This window comes from Mustelus asterias, unplaced genomic scaffold (genome assembly GCF_964213995.1).
Source record: "Mustelus asterias unplaced genomic scaffold, sMusAst1.hap1.1 HAP1_SCAFFOLD_188, whole genome shotgun sequence".
Lineage (NCBI taxonomy): Eukaryota > Metazoa > Chordata > Chondrichthyes > Carcharhiniformes > Triakidae > Mustelus > Mustelus asterias.
The window spans coordinates 496,248-513,886 of NW_027590184.1; the positions used below are offsets into that span (position 1 = coordinate 496,248).

The window sequence follows — 17,639 nt, forward strand, 5'->3', positions numbered from 1 at the left end:
GAAACCAGCTGATCGCTGCCATGCTGTGGTACCGGCTGGTCACTTTGTCCCCTCCCCCTGACTTTGTCACAAACATCCGGAGAAACCTTGTCCGGTTCTTCTGGGACAACAGACTGCACCGGATCTCTGTTGAGGTTTTGAATCTCCCACTTAGGGAGGGTGGTCAGGCTCGCGTGCGCCTTCACAACCAGGTGGCGACCTTCCACCTTCAGATCCTACAGAGATACCTTTACGTTGAGCCTGCTCCACGATGGTGTGCCTCAGCGACATATTTCTTCCACCAGGTGCACGGCCTGAATAATGACGTGCATCTCCAGTACATAGATCTGGAGGGTCTTCAAATCTCCTTGTTGGTGTTGCCCGTCTTTTACCAGGACCTTCTCAAAGTCTGGAACACGATCACCTCTCACCGCAGCTCTCCCCCACCTGGAGTAGCAGCTATCGTTCAAGAGCCGCTGCTCAGGAATCCATTCCTCCTCCCATCTAACATCCAGTGGCTTGCGGAGAGGAGGGCCGTGGATGCTGGGGTGACCAGGATCGGGGACGTACTGGGTGGCAGAGGAGTGGGTTGGATGATATGTCGTGAGCGCGCCGAGTGCACGGGGGTTGGCGTCCAGAGAGCAGCCAATGCCATCCAAGACCTTAGAACAGTCGTCCTCAGACCCGAGGGCACACATGGTCTGGAGGAGGCACAACTGTGCAGTGGGGTCCCGTCTGAGCGTACCCCTGCTCGGACAAAATTTCACATTTGCCCCAAGCCTAAACCCCACCCCCCCAGGTCAGGTGCCCACAGCTTGAGCCGTCTCACGGAAATGCCATCTGTCACTGCACAGAGGCGTTTCCTGTACGGGCTGCTGCTGCACACCTTCCACTACCGTCTCCTCACACATCGCCCACACATACCTTGGTGGGCCTTGTTGCCTTCCAGTGGCGGAGGTCCCCAGTGGAGGTCCCTCTACGGAGGGATCCTCCTCCACTACCTTGGGGACCTGGGGTGGAGGGTGGTCCGTGCAGCAATTCTGTACAATCGAAGGTTACACCAATTAACGGGATCCCCAGGATTCCCTTTTTGTAATCTTGTGGAGTCCATGAGTCATGTCTACGTTGAATGTCTCAGGCTGTGCACCCTTTTTTGTTCTTTAAAAAACCTTCTGTTGATGTTTTGTTTACACTTCAGTCCCACGCTCCTGATCTACGGACACCCGGTGCAGAAGGAGGCGGGGAAGACGGAAGACCTCCTTGTGAACCTGCTCCTGAGCCTGGCTAAATTTGCCATAAACAAGGCAGCGGGCAACCGAGTGGGTCGTCCGACTCGACTGTCTGCCCCTCTGCCACGGTTACATTTGCGGCCGGGTGTCCCTGGAGAGAGAGCATGCGGTGTCCGAGGGCAATGTTGAGGCTTTCTGTGCCCGTTGGGCACCGCAGGGACTGGGGTACATGATCGACCCCTTTAATCACATTTTAGTTTGATGTTTTAAGTTTCATTTCTACTTCGTCTTTTTGGGGACTGCCCCTTTTGATTTGTCCCTCAGTTAATTTAATTTAGTTTAATTGTTTTGCCAAAACGATTAACAGAATATTTACCGATTTATCCCTCATTTAATTGTTTTGCAAAAAAAGATTAACAGAATGTTTATTTGTCCTCAGTTGATTTGATTTAGTTTAATTGTTTTACCACAATGATTGACTAATGGAAGGATAGTTTTGAAACAGTGGTGAGGCTAAGAAGTGGCTCCCAATGCCTGTACTGAGGGTGAATGTCTTGGAATCATTGAGGGATATTTGGATGCTGCAATGGGCTTGGGGGCAGCGTTGCGACATTCTGGGGAATGTGTGAAGATGATGAGGAAGTGGAGGGATGGGTTGGTAAGTTTGCTGACGACACCAAGGTAGGTGGTGTTGTGGATAGTTTGGAGGGATGTCAGAAGTTGCAGCGAGACATAGATAGAATGCAAGACTGGGCGGAGAAGTGGCAGATGGACTTCAACCCGGATAAGTGTGTAGTGATCCATTTTGGCAGATCCAATGGGATGGAGCAGCAGTATAAAATGAAGGGTACCATTCTTAGCAGTGTAGAGGATCAGAAGGACCTTGGGGTCCGGGTCCATAGGACTCTTAAATCGGCCTCGCAGGTGGAGGATGCGGTCAAGAAGGCGTATGGCGTACTAGCCTTCATTAATCGAGGGATTGAGTTTAGGAGTCGGGAGATAATGCTGCAGCTTTATAGGACCCTGGTTAGACCCCACTTGGAGTACTGCGCGCAGTTCTGGTCACCTCATTACAAGAAAGATGTTGAAGCCATTGAAAGGGTGCAGAGGAGATTTACAAGGATGTTGCCTGGATTGGGGGGCATGCCTTATGAGGATAGGTTGAGGGAGCTTGGTCTCTTCTCCCTGGAGAGACGAAGGATGAGAGGTGACCTGATAGAGGTTTACAAGATGTTGAGGGGTCTGGATAGGGTGGACTCTCAGAGGCTATTTCCAAGGGCTGAAATGGTTGCTACGAGAGGACACAGGTTTAAGGTGCTGGGGGGTAGGTACAGGGGGGATGTCAGGGGTAAGTTTTTCACTCAGAGGGTGGTGGGTGAGTGGAATCGGCTGACGTCGGTGGTGGTGGAGGCAAACTCGTTGGGGTCTTTTAAGAGACTTCTGGATGAGTACATGGGATTTAATGGGATTGAGGGCTATAGATAGGCCTAGAGGTGGGGATGTGATCGGCGCAACTTGTGGGCCGAAGGGCCTGTTTGTGCTGTGACTTTCTATGTTCTATGTTCTATGTTCTATGTGTTGAATGGCCTTTCTTGTCTGGAAGCTTCTTGCCTTTGAGTGTCAGAGAAACAAAGCTTTCCCATGGGATGCTTCACCCCACTCTGCTCCCCAGTCCCCTGCTGTTACACTTTGTCTTACCCTCCTGGAATGAAATGGACATTTTATTTGATATTCCCCCACATTTCACATTTAAACTCACCCCCTCCATTAGACGAACAAAACTGCTCAATGGACACTTTCCCTTAAGGTGTTTCTCACACTCCAATTCTTCATCTCTATCCCCTGAGGAACAACTCTCTGATCTTCAATTCACTCAGCCGATGGCTCTTGTCAATCATTGAGCAAATAGAAGAGAGTCGCCAGGGTGAACGTTGGTCCCTTGGAAGATGAAACTGGAGAGTTAATAGTGGGGAACACTGAAATGACAGAGATATTAAATCAATACTTTGCCTCAGTTTTCAGGATGGAGGACACTCGTACCATTCCTATAGGAAAAGGCAAGTCAGAATTAATCAAAAGGGTAAAACTTAGAACAATCAACATTGATAGGGAAAAGGTACTCAGCAAACTATTGGGATTGAGGGCAGATAAGTCCCCCGGGCCTGATGGCCGACATCCTTGGGAATTAAAGGAAGTGGCGATGGAGAGAGTGGATCCATTGGTTCTCATATTCTAAAATTCCCTGGACATAGGATTGTAAAAACGTGAATGTTATCGTATTCAAAAAGGAGGGAGGCAAAAGGTGGGAAATTACAGACCAATTAGTTTAACGTCTGTTGTTGGGAAAGTGTTAGAATCAATCGCCAAGGAAGCAATATCAGGACATTTGGAAAGTCAAAACACCATCCATCAGAGTCAGCATGGGTTTATGAAAGGCAAATCATGTTTGACTAATTTGCTGGAGTTCTTTGAGGATGTAACAAGCAAAGTGACGAATGGGATCCTGTAGATGTAATATATCTGGGCTTCCAGGAGGTGTTTGATGAGGTGCCACACAAAAGGTGAATTCACAATGTTAGATCACATGGGATTAGGGGTAATTTATTATCTTGGATCAGTGACTGGCTGATGGACAGAAGACAGCGAGACGGGATAAATGTTTTTTTTCTGGATTGCAAGAAGTAACTATTGGGGTGACACAGGGTTCGGTCTTTGGGCCCCAGCTAATTACGATCTATATTAATGACTTGGACACAGGGATGGAAGGCTCTATACCCAGATTTGCAGATGATACAAAAATAGGCGGAACAAGAAGTTGCAATGAGGAAATAAGAACCTTCCAAATGGAAATAGATCGAGTAGGAGAGTGGGCCAAAATGTGGCAGATGGAGAAATGTGAGGTAATGCATTTTGGTCACAAAAAGGGAAAGGCGACTTATTAACTAAATGGGGAGAGATTTCGGGGTGCTCCGGTACAGAGGGATCTGGGTGTCCTCGTTCAGGAATCACAGAAAACTCGCATGCAGGTTCAGCAGATAATAAAGAAAGCAAATGGAATGTTGAATTTATAGCGAAAGGAATAGAATAGAAAGGGAAGGAGACAGTGTTGTAACTATACAAGGCATTGGTGAGGCCGCAGCTGGAATATTGTGCACAGTTTTGGTCCCTGTGTTTGAGGAAAGATGTAGGGCATTGGAGGCAGTTCAGAGGAGGTTCACTAGATTGAATCCAGAGATGAGGGGTTTGTTGCATGAAGAGAGATTGAACAGTTTAGGCCGACACTCTCTGGAATGTAGAAGAATGAGGGGAGATCAAATTGAGGTATTCAAGATGATAAAAAGGTATGGATAAAGTAGACGTGGAGCGGATGCTTCCGCTGGTGGGACCTTCTCGGGCGAGCGGCCATAGTCTGAGGATAAGGGAAAGCAAATTTAAAACAGAGTTGAGGAGAAACTACTTCTCCCAAAGGGTTGTGAATCTGTGGAATTCGCGACCCCAAAGTGCGGTGGATGCTGGGACAGTGAGTGAATTTAAGGAGGAGTTAGACAGATTTTTAATTGGTAAGGGGTTGAAAGGTTATGGGGAGGAGGAGCATATCAGCCATGATCGAATGGCGGAGTGGAGTCGACGGGCTGAATTGTCTAATTCTGCTCCTATATCTTATAGAACATAGAACAGTACAGCACAGAACAGGCCCTTCAGCCCACAATGTTGTGCCGAGCTTTATCTGAAACCAAGATCGAGCTATCCCACTCCCTATCATCCTGGTGTGCTCCATGTGCCTATCCAATAACCGCTTAAATGTTCCTAAAGTGTCTGACTCCACTATCACTGCAGGCAGTCCATTCCACACTCCAACCACTCTCTGCGTAAAGAACCTACCTCTGATATCCTTCCTATATCTCCCACCATGAACCCTATAGTTATGCCCCCTTGTAATAGCTCCATCCACCCGAGGAAATATTCTTTGAACCTTCACTCTATCTATCCCCTTCATCATTTTATAAACCTCTATTAAGTCTCCCCTCAGCCTCCTCCGCTCCAGAGAGAACAGCCCTAGCTCCCTCAACCTTTCCTCATAAGACCTACCCTCCAAACCAGGCAGCATCCTGGTTAATCTCCTCTGCACTCTTTCCAGCACTTCCACATCCTTCTTGTAGTGAGGTGACCAGAACTGCACACAATATTCCAAATGTGGTCTCACCAAGGTCCTGTACAGTTGCAGCATAACCCCACAGCTCTTAAACTCCAACCCCCTATTAATAAAAGCTAACACACTATAGGCCTTCTTCACAGCTCTATCCACTTGAATGGCAACCTTTAGAGATCTGTGGATATGGACCCCAAGATCTTTCTGTTCCTCCACAGTCTTCAGAACCCTACCTTTGACCCTGTAATCCACATTTTAATTAGTCCTACCAAAATGAATCACTTCAAATTTATCAGGGTTAAACTCCATTAGCCATTTTTCAGCCCAGCTTTGCATCCTATCTATGTCTCTTTGCAGCCTACAACAGCCCTCCACCTCATCCACTACTCCACCAATCTTGGTGTCATCAGCATGAACAAAGCTGTTGTCTTGAGGAAATACTCTCTCCTTTCCCAGTTCCCCACATCCACAGACAGCATTATTGAGAGAGTGTTTGATCGATGAGCTGCTATATTAATGTTCCCATTGCTCACAAAGCTTACTGTTCAAAGCCTCTCAAACAATCTTCCACTCTGTAAATATTCCAGACTTGTTCTTGTCTGAGTGCGAGCGTGGCTTATCGTCATTCTTAACTCGTCGGAACTCTCCATTTCATTCATGCTTTGCACATTCCTCCCACCTCTGGGCAGGACAGACCTCCTCCTCCCTGGAACTGTTCTCTCCCATTGCCACTTTCACCTATCGCCTCCTGGTCTCAATGCTGATCCCCATGACTTGCTCAACCTGGGCTGCACGGTGATCTCAGTCACACTTTGAATTCTGTCCTTTAACATCTCCACCTTCATTACACTCACCCCCATCCCTCAATGACACTGTTGTGTGGTCAATATTAAATATTTGTCTTTATAATTGCCACACACAGCACCATCCATGGACACCTCAGCTGCAACCACTCAGGTTGGGAGGTTAACTAACCATTCGAGGCACTTAGTCCAGGATTCAGAATCAGTAAACCAGTCAACCACCCGGGAAGCCACCATTCACATTTCGATGGGCCACTGGGAGTCTCAGAGACCCTCTCTGCTCTTTGGTTATTTCTCAAGCTCCTATTTTGTGGACAAATAACTGGTTCTCGATTTCTAACCCGTGTGTTTGTTTCCCAGGGAAGAGGGGAGGCAGCAGTGAACCCAGGTGAGACCATTCGTGTTAAATTTCAATGACTTGTTCTCTACACAATGCTCACAATCACTGAATGTTCAGAACAATTTGTGCTCTTATGATGCATTGCATCTTTTGTATTTAAGACACTCGCTTCCCCAACTCAAACCCACACAGAGCAAATTACTTGTAGATAAGCAGACTAACAGACAAACATACACACAAAACACAATCACACTCACACACCCGTAAACAAACACAAAGTGAAAAACACAGGCACTCAAACACATGCACACACAAACTCTCAAACACACACTCACCCCAGACACTCAAACACACACTCACCCCAGACACTCAAACACACACTCACCCCAGACACTCAAACACACACTCACCCCAGACACTCAAACACACACTCACCCCAGACACTCAAACACACACTCACCCCAGACACTCAAACACACACTCACCCCAGACACTCAAACACACACTCACCCCAGACACTCAAAAATATTTAGGCTCTCACTGAAACTTAAAACACATGCAAACTCAATAATATACAGACGCTGAATCACACACCCAAAGCGAACACACACACACACTCACACGCACTCACACACTCACACACACTCACACACACACACACTCACACACACTCGGCAATGTGCAGCTAAGAAACCCTTCAAAGTTTTTGTTAAATTGAATCTCAGTAACAAATATACAGTGAAACAGTATAATACGAACATTACACCTGGCTGTACCATCGGGAAATATTTTACACTCGACACTGGAATCACGTCTGTTGTCCGTTCGATAACAGTCTCCAGAATTTAACACCCCGGGTCACATCAGATAAAATGACTGACTGACTGTTTCTCTTGTTTGAAGGGACACAGTGCCTTCTGTTGACCGCAGCAGCGAAACCCTTACTTGTGAGTTCAGTTTTACATTCCCGCAGTGAGAATGATCCTTTATGTTCCGGAATCTGTCAGCATCTCAGGAATCAGCATGAGGGGAGAATTTTACAGCTTTTGTAGCTTGCTTGATAAGCGTATGTCCTTGTGTCAACCAGACTACCCGACAATGTGGAAAACTGCCCAGGTATGTCCTGTACACAAGCAACAGGACAAATCCAACCAGCCAATTACTGCCCCATCAGTGTACTCTCGATCATCAGTAAAGTGGTGGAAGGGGCTATCGACAGTGCTGTCAAGCAGCACCTGCTCAGCAATAACCTGCTCAGTGACGCCCAGTTTGGGTTTCGCCAGGGTTACTCAGCTCCTGACCTCGTTACAGCCTTGGTTCAAACATGGACAAAAGAGCTGAACTCCAGAGGTGAGGTGAGAGTGACTGCCCTTGACATCAAGGCCACATTCAACTGAGTGTGACATCAAGGAGCCCCAGCAAAACTGGAGTCAATGGGAATCAGGGGGCAACTCTCCATTGGTTGGAGTCATACTTGGCACAGAGTGTCAGTGATCTCCACTCCAGGACATCTCTGCAGGACACCCTCAGCATAGTGTCCCAGACCCAATCATCTTTAGCTGCTTCATTAATGACCTTCCCTCCGTCATAAGGTCAGAAGTGGGGATGTTTGCTGATGACTGCACAATGTGTAGCATCATTCACAACTCCTCAGATACTGAAGCACTCCATGCTCAAATGCAACAAGATCTGGACAATATCCAGACTCGGGCTGAGAAGTGGCAACTAACGTTCGTGCCACGCAAATGTCAGGCGATGATCTTCACCCAGCATAGACAATCTTATATATAGTCAGCTGCTGAATGCGGATGGGGAGACCCTCACAATGAAGCTGATGTATGAGGAGAGATTGAGACAGTTCGAATTGTATTCACTGGAGTTCAGAAGAAAGAGGGAGGAATCTCTCAAAAACCTATAAAATTCTAACAGGACTGGATAGGGTGGATGCAGGAAGGATGTTCCCAATGGTGGGGGTGTCCAGAACTAGAGGGTAGAGATGAGGAGAAATGTCTTCACACAGAGAGTGGAATTGACTTCCACATGAAGCAGTTGAGGCCAAAACATGGTGTGCTTTCAGGAAGCAGTTGGATATAAGTCTTGAGCCGAAGGGGATCAAAAGATATGGGGGAATGCAGAATCAGGCTATTGAGTTGGGTGATCAGGCATGATCATAATTAATGGTGAAGCAGGCTGGAAGGGCCGAATGGCCTCCTGCTGCTCCTATTTTCTGTGCCTGTGTGTGTGCACACAGAGATAGGCCACCTCCACATTTTAGAAACATTCTGTGTGACTATTCTCAGAAGCCAGTGCTTCGCAATGTGTAGACACTGCAGTGACAATCCCGCTTGCTGACTTTAATTCCAGTCTGACAAATTTCCATCAGCACAGATGTGTTATACAAGTGATCACAGCAGATGAATTTCACATGGAGAATATAACAGAAAGATACTTTGAACAGAAGAAATTGTGAATAGATGTGAGATTGTTTGTGCGTCGCGAGGTGAATTTGTGTGGATATATTCTGGTTGGAGTGGAGTGTTCCAGTGAAGGGTGGCCCCGTACGGCAGTGCAGCAAAGGGCAAAGGGCAAAGGGCGAGGGTGAATTATTGTCGGTATTCAAACATCAATATGTCGTTTTCAAATTTTTTTTGTTTTTTTTCTAGATGCCGTCCTGAACCTACAGGCAAAGCAGAAGAGAGACAAAGTAAGTTTTAATTGGCCGTGTGTGTGTATGTTTGCGTGTGTATGTGACAGAGAGAGAGAGGGAGAGAGAGAGAGTGAGTGGATGAGCGACAGACAGCGTACGTTTGTGTTTGTGAGAGAGAGAATGTTTGTGAGTGTATGTGTGTGTTTGATTGTGTGTGTGTGTGTGTGTGAGGGAGTGTGTGCGTGTTTGAATGTGTGAACAAGAGAATAGGTTTGTTTGAGTGTGTGTGTTTGAGTGTGAGTGTGTACATGACATGCTGGTTAGGTGCAATGGCCATGCTAAATTCTCCCTCAGTGTACCCGAACAGGTGCCGGAGTGTGGTGATGAGGGGATATTCATAGTAACTTCATTGAAGTATTAATGTAAGCCTACTTGTGACATGAATAAATAGACTTTGAACTTATCAAATAGAGGAGCAGGCTTGAGGGGTCAAATGGCCGTCTCCTGATCATATTCCTGTGTTGTCATGTTCTCGTGGTGATTGGGTCCTGGTCTCTCCCAGGACGTTTCCCATTGAAGTCAATGGGTTCTGAAAGGAGGGGTAAGTGTTGGATACCGTCATTTACCATCTCAAAATTCTGCTGGTGAGGCCCTTCTTGTTATTCCCAAACTCAGTAACTCATCCCACACTCCAGCCAATAACATCACTGGGAAAAGTTACCGTTAGCAGACAGTCATTAATAAATAAACAGGCAGCGTTGGCAAAACGTCTGTGGAGAGGGAGAGAGAGACAGAGTTAATATTTCAAGTCAGTATGACACTTCCTGAGAATTAAGGAGAGGAGGCAGGGGGAAGTGGTGGGTGTTGTCCTGTTTAAGAGGGGTTCGGAAGGTCAGAGCAGAACAGAAGTTCAGACATAAGGTGGGAACTCGGAGAAAAAAGACTTTCTGGAAAAAGACAAAGAATCATAGAATCCCTACAGTACAGAAAGAGGCCATTCGGCCCATCGAGTCTGCACCGACCAGAATCCCACCCATATCCCTATATATTTACCCACTAATCCCTCTAACCTACGCATCTCAGGACACGAAGGGCAATTTTTAGCATGGACAATCAACCTAACCCGCACATCTTTGGACTGTGGAAGGAAACCGGAGCACCCGGAGGAAACCCACGCAGACACGAGGAGAATGTGCAAACTCCACACAGACAGTGACCCGAGCCGGGAATCGAACCCAGGTCCCTGGAGCTGTGAAGCAGCAGCGCTAACCACTGTGCTACCGTGCCGCCCAAAGGTGTGTTAATGGTAGTGTTATAGGCTAAAGAAGATGTTAATAGCAGCATAAGGGTGACATAGCCGAATGTGTTAATAGGATAACAAGGGTCAGAGCTGTGTGAAAGCAGAATGAAAAAACAAGTGACAGATGGTCCTGTGGGGTGGGGCGGTTTTGGGGTGAGTGGGGCGAGGGGGGCAGTTGTACAAAATAATGTGATTAAAGGTGTGGCCAGGATAGAGGAGAGAGCTCAGTCTGAAGTTGTTGAACTCAATGTTTAAGTTTGAAGTTTATTTATTAGTGTCACAAATAGGCTTGCATTAACACTGCAATGAAGTCACTGTGAAAATCCCTAGTTGCCACACTTCCCCTGTTCAAGTACACTGAGGTAGAAGTTGACATGGCCAAGGCACGTCTTTTGGACTGTGGGAGGAAACCAGAGCACCCGGAGAAAAACCACGGATATAAAGGTAGAACGTGCAGACTCTGCACAGACTGACCCAAGGCAGGAATGGAATCCAGGTTCCTGGTGCTGTGAGGCAGCAGTGATAACCACTGTGCCACTCTGCCACCAATATTGAGTCCTGAAGGCAATAAAGTTGCCTCATCAGAGGATGAGGTGCTTTTACTCCAATAAAGTGTATTTAGCATTGAGTCACGCTCCCCAGCAACAACTGTTCATGATCACTGTGGAATGTTTTGCCTCCTCCCTTCCGTTCATCAGCTGATAGAATAGCACCGAACTCTTCTCAAACTTTAAGATAATTTCTAGAATCTCTGACCCATCACCCTGTCCATTTCAGGGCCAGCGTCAACGAGACATCGCCCAGGTTGAGGAGACCACCCTCTATGCAGGGGTGAAGCTGTAGACCTCTGATGGGGACCCCCTTGATCCTGAGGAAGAATTCCGGGTCCCAGCAAGCCAATGACCATTGCCCTGTCACCCTTTCCAAAATGGTCCAAGGAAACGCTTTGTTTACAGGAGGGATACAAAGTGCTGGAGAGGTTCCACTCCCACCATTGAGTCAACCTCGCGTTCCAGCTAAAGGAACACCTTGGGAAATCTGATACTCGGGCCATTCAGCCCTTCTATTCTGATGCTATTAGTGAACAACAGCATGGAGTCTTTCTGCAGCTCTTTCCATTTTATCTGTCTTTGCTCCCTAATCCTTGATGACAATACCAAAGAAAACAAATCATTTTTTTGTAAACTTTCCTCCTTCATCGATAGCCTTTTAAGGCAATGGATTCCCAATTTCCAATTATCTGTTCAAGCACTTCCCAAGTTTTATTCCGAAACTGTCTGTATCTATGTTTAAGATTTTATGTTCTGCCGAATGGATTCTCCAATCAGAGGAAATGCTTCATCTGTCTCTTCATTAGGAAATAACCTCTCCTCAATTTTTTAACCGAAATCAGTTCGGATAATATTGACTGGAGTTTGGAAGAGTGAGAGGGGATCTCATAGCAACTTATAAAATCCTAACAGGATTAGACATGATAGATTCAGAAAGAATGTTCCCGATGATGGGGGAGTCCAGAACTAGGGGTCATAGTTTGAGGATAAGTGGTAAACCTTTTAGAACTGAGGCGAGGAGAAATCTCTCACCAGAGGGTGGTGAATGTGTGGAATTCACTCCCACAGAATGTAGTGGAGGCCAAAACGTTGTGTGATTTCAAGAAGAAATTAGATAGAGCTCTCGGGGTGAAAGGGAAAAAGGGATATGGGAGGAAGCAGGATTAGGAAATTGGATATGATTTGTTTACTCATGTTTATTGCAGGAGGTGCCTTTTATTTGCTCTTACAGTTCAGACACTTTGGTAGATTTCTAATTTCTGAGGGATTTATTACTCATGTTTATTGCTGGAGAGCCCTGGTTTTTTGCTGTTCCAGTAATTTAAGATGCTTTGATAGGTTTATAATTTGCTGCGAGTCTGTTTGTAAACAACACTGCTCTCTCAGTTTCTCAATAAATACATGGTGGTTTCACATTGAAATGTACTGGTGTTGCTCCAGTTACTCAGGTCTCTCGGGGGATCAGTTCTGGGACCATTTATAACAAGGGTTTAGACCTTTTAATTACAGATATTTCTTCATTGAAGGGAGATGTGAAATTGGGAGGGAAGCAAAATACTGCAGATGCTGGAATCTGAAACAAAAACAGAAAATGCTGGAAAATCTCAGCAGGTCTGACAGCATCTGTGGGGAGAGAACAGAGTAAGAAGTCTAACAACACCAGGTTAAAGTCCAACAGGTTTATTTGGTAGCAAAAGCCACTCGCTTTTGGAACAGGCTGTTCCTTCGTCAGGTGGGTGGGAGTTCTGATTACAAACAGGGCACAAAGACACAAACTCAAGTTACATGAATAATAATTGGAATGTGAGTCGTTACAGCTAAGCAAGTCTTAAAGGTACAGACAATGTGAGTGGAGGGAGCATTAAGCACAGGTTAAAGAGATGTGTATTGTCTCCAGACAGGACGGCTAGTGAGATTTTACACATCCAGGCAAGTTGTGGGGGTTACAGATAGTGTGACATGAACCCAAGATCCCGGTTTAGGCCGTCCTCATGTGTGCGGAACTTGGCTATCAGTCTCTGCTCAGCGACTCTGCTGTCGTGTGTCGTGAAGGACGCCTTGGAGAACGCTTACCCGGAGAGCAGAGGCTGAATGCCCGTAGCCGCTGAAGTGTTCCCCAACAAGAAGAGAACAGTCTTGCCTGGTGATTGTTGAGCGGTGTTCATTCATCCGTTGTTGTAGCGTCTGCATGGTCTCCCCAATGTACCACGCCTCGGGACATCCTTTCCTGCAGCGTAACAGATAGACAACGTTGGCCGAGTTGCAAGAGTATGTACCGTGTACCTGGTGGATGGTGTTCTCGCGTGAGATGATGGCATCCGTATCGATGATCCGGCACGTCTTGCAGAGGTTGCTGTGGCAGGGTTGTGTGGTGTCGTGGTCACTGTTCTCCTGAAGGCTGGGTAGTTTGCTGTGGACAATGGTCTGTTTGAGGTTGTGCGGTTGTTTGAAGGCAAGAAGTGGGGGGTGTGGGGATGGCCTTGGCGAGATGTTCGTCTTCACAATGACATGTTGAAGGCTCTGGAGGAGATGTTGTAGCTTCTCCACTCCGGGGAAGTACTGGACGACGAAGGGTACTCTGTCCACCGTGTCCCATGTTTGTCTTCTGAGGAGGTCGGTGCGGTTTTTCGCTGTGGCGCATCGGAACTGTCGATCGATGAGTCGAGCACCATATCCTGTTCTTATGAGGGCATCTTTCAGCATCTGGAGGTGTCTGTTGCGATCCTCCTCATCCGAGCAGATCCTGTGTATATGGAGGGCTTGTCTGTTGGGGATGGCTTCTTTAACGTGTTTAGGGTGGAAGCTGGAGAAGTGGAGCATCGTGAGGTTATCCGTGTGCTTGTGGTACAGTGAAGTGCTGAGGTGACCGTCCTTAATGGAGATGCGTGTGTCCAAGAATGCAACCGATTCCAGAGAGTAGCCCATGGTGAGTCTGATAGTGGGATGGAACTTGTTGATGTCATCATATAGTTGTTTCAGTGATTGTTCACCATGAGTCCAAAGGAAGAAAATGTCATCGATGTATCTAGTGTATAGCATCATTTGAAGGTCCTGTGTGGTGACGAAGTCTTGTTCAAACCTGTGCATGAAGATGTTGGCACACTGAGGTGCGAATTTGGTCCCCATGGCTGTTCCGTGTGTCTGGATGAAGAATTGGTCGTTGAAGGTGAAGACATTGTGGTCCAGGATGAAGCGGATGAGTTGTAAAATTGCATCTGGAAACTGGCAGTTGGCGGCGTTGAGTACTGAGGCAGTTGCAGCAATGCCATCATCGTGGGAACAGAGAGAACAGAGCCAGCGTTTCGAGTGAAGATGGCCCATTGTTAAAGCTCTGACAAAGTCTCGAAACATTGGCTCTTTTCTCTCCTCACAGATGCTGTCAGACCTGCTGAGACATTCTGAGCATTGGTTTTGCAATTTAAAGGATGGAGTAAAATTAAGAAAAACCCTCCTTGACCATCCATCAGGGGATAATGAATCTGCTGTTTTTGTATTTGAAATGTTGGTGGTTGTCGGATTTTCATCAATAATTACCTTCAGCAGAAGGCTCATGCGATTCTCGGGAAAAACAATCTTTCTAAATGTGGAACACAGACACCCATTGTAATCTTACTGAGCTTTGAGATCTTGTCTCTCTCTCTCTCCACCCTGAGTGCAGGAAAGTTCTGGACATTCCCCCACCCTCCCCCTCACCCCCTTCACCCCAAGCCGAGTCCATCTTCATCACCATTCTGGACTCAGTGTTTGTGAATCCATTGTTAATGTTTATTTAAATAGACACCAGCAAAACAGCAAAGTTAATCAATAATAGCTGGAGATAACAACCCAAAATGTCATTGAAATTAACAATTTCAGTTATTCCATTAGTTCTGGTCATTATATATACACACACGTTTACATCTCTGTATATCTGTGTGTCCATTTATATCCACATTTCAATATTAATTGATCTCTCTGAATGAGAGAATTTGTCTGTTAGTGATTTTCACAGCTCACATCTGATATAAATACACACAAGTGAAGCACATTCCAATTAGAAGCACGAGGTTATGAGATGAACCTGAACGACAGATACAATTCCTGCAGCTGGGATTGGTGAACTGTGTGTGAAAATTGTTCATCAACTTAAATTCTTAACTCAGTTACAATGCGATAATTCAACTGCATTCGATCACTTACAAAAATGAATGTTACTCAATATATGATACCTGTCTGCATATGGATTCATATCTATGGGGACACACACACACCCCACCCCACCTCACATCCTCGCCCTCGCTCGACCCATACTCACTCACACTCTCTCACACACACACTTACTCATGCTCTCTCTCACGCACGCACATACTCACTCTCACTTTCTCCCCCACACACTTGTGTTGGCTTGGGTTCTTTTCATCAGAGCAGAGAAGACAAAGGGGCGACCTGATCGAGGTGTACAGGATTATGAGAGACATGGACAGAGTGGATGGGGAGCAGTTGTCCCCTTTAGTTGAAGGGGCAGCCATGAGGGGACATAAGTTCAAGGTGAGGGGCAGGACGTTTAGGGGGGACATCAGGAAAAGCTTTTTTACCCAGAGGGTGGTGACATTTTGGAATGTGCTGCCTGGGAGGGCGGTAGAGGCGGGTTGCCTCATCCTTTAAAAAGTACCTGGATGAGCACTTGGCACATCATAACATTCAGGGTTATGGGCCAAATGTTGGAAAATGGGATTTGGTGGGAGTTCAGGTGTTTGTAATGTGTCAGTGCAGACTCGATGGGTTGAAAGGCCTCTTCCATGAATCTAAGATCTCTTGTTTGCCTGGACTGTGTACACCTCCTGTACACCCAGACTGTGTAGATCTCCTGTACATCCAGACTGTGTAGATCTCCTGTACATCCAGACTGTGTACACCTCCTGTACATCCAGACTGTGTACACTTCCAGTGCATCCAGACTGCGTAGAACATAAGAACATAAGAACTAGGAGCAGGAGTAGACATCTGGCCCCTCGAGCCTGCTCCGCCATTCAATAAGATGATGGCTGAACTTTTCGTGGACTCAGCTCCACTTACCCGCCCGCTCACCATAACCCTTAATTCCTTCACTGTTCAAATATTTATCTATCCTTGCCTTAAAAACATTCAATGAGGTAGCCTCAACTGCTTCACAGGGCAGGGAATTCCACAGATTCACAATCCTTTGTGTGAAGAAGTTCCTCCTCAACTCAGTCCTAAATCTGCTCCTCCTTATTTTGAGGCCATGCCCCCCGAGTTCTAGTTTCACCCGTCAGTGGAAACAACTTCCCTGCTTCTATCTTATCTATTCCCTTCATAATCTTATATGTTTCTATAAGATCTCCCCTCATTCTTCTGAATTCCAATTAGTATAGCCCCAGACTACTCAGTCCCTCCTCATAAGCCAACCCTCTCAACTCTGGAATCAACCTAATGAATCTGCTCTGCACCCTCTCCAGAGCCAGTATATCCTTTTTCAAGTAAGGAGACCAAAACTGTACACAGTACTCCAGGTGTGGCCTCACCAGCACCTTATACAGCTACAACATAGTCTCGCTGTTTTTAAACTCCATCCCTCGATGAATGAAGGACAAAATTCCATTTGCCTTCTTAATTACCTGCTGCATCGGCAAACCAACTCATTGAGATTCCTGCACAAGGACACCCAGGTCCCTCTGCACAGCAGCAAGCTGCAATTTTTTACCATTTAAATAATAGTCCATTTTGCTGTTATTCCTACCAAAATGGATGACCTCACATTTACCAACATTGTACTCCTTCTGCCAGACCCTCGCCCACTCACTAAGACGATCTGTATCCCTTTGCAGACTTTCAGCGTCCTCTGCACACTTTGCTCTGCCACTCATCTTAGTGTCATCTGCGAATTTTGACACACTACACTTGGTCCCTGATGCGCGATTAAATCACTCGGGAGGCGAGATTGTACCCGGGAAATAAAGGTTTTTATTACTGACAAGAATGGAGCACACTATATACAATACAATCTCAGACTAAAGGGTCACCAGGCAGTGCAGTGACCTTTATACTTCCCCTGGTAGGCGGAGCTAACTGGAGTGTACCACAGAACAATATCAACAGGTAGAACAGCCCAACCCTAACACCAACAGTAACTACAGTAACATATCTACAAACCCCCATAGTGCTGACCATCCATGGCTCAGCACTCATAGTGATAACCAACTATGGTTCACCACATTCACCCCTCCTTTAAAACAAAGGCCGGCGGGGCAAAAAAAACCCAGAACAACTGTTCATATATTCAGAAGTTCAGTCGCATTGGAGGACCGCACCGTCTCTGCGACCTCCTCAACACTGGCGGTAACGCCGGTTCTGGTAACCGTGGTGACCTTCTCTCCAAGGCGGTGTCCAGTGACTCCTCCAGTTCCTCACGGACAGGTGGACCACGAGGTGGCGACAATCTGCTGGACTCGAGCACGCCTCGAGGTGGTGACAATCTCCTGGACTCAGGCAAGCTGTACACAGGAGTAAGAGGATTAAGTGGTGGTCCCGATACTGCCCGCGCCATGTCAGGAGGGGAGATGAGGGTCGGGGGGGTCCCTAACTAGGGGTGTGGAAGCGACTGGGGTTTCCAAGTCCCCTGCAGGCGCCAGATCCCTAATAG

At 46.7% G+C, this 17,639-nt stretch overlaps 1 protein-coding gene across 2 annotated transcripts in view; it reads left to right on the plus strand.

Annotated features, from left to right (window-relative positions):
* Positions 1-12,417, plus strand: part of LOC144485343 (immunoglobulin superfamily member 1-like) — a 60,030-nt gene extending 47,613 nt beyond the window's left edge. For both annotated transcript variants that reach the window (XM_078203541.1, XM_078203542.1), the window contains 4 exons: positions 6,522-6,549; positions 7,405-7,448; positions 9,165-9,205; positions 11,226-12,417. In XM_078203541.1, the coding sequence (XP_078059667.1) occupies positions 6,522-6,549; positions 7,405-7,448; positions 9,165-9,205; positions 11,226-11,291 (179 nt within the window). In that variant the 3' untranslated portion in view covers positions 11,292-12,417. The remainder of the gene's footprint in view (positions 1-6,521; positions 6,550-7,404; positions 7,449-9,164; positions 9,206-11,225) is intronic.
* The last annotated feature ends 5,222 nt before the right edge of the window (positions 12,418-17,639 follow it).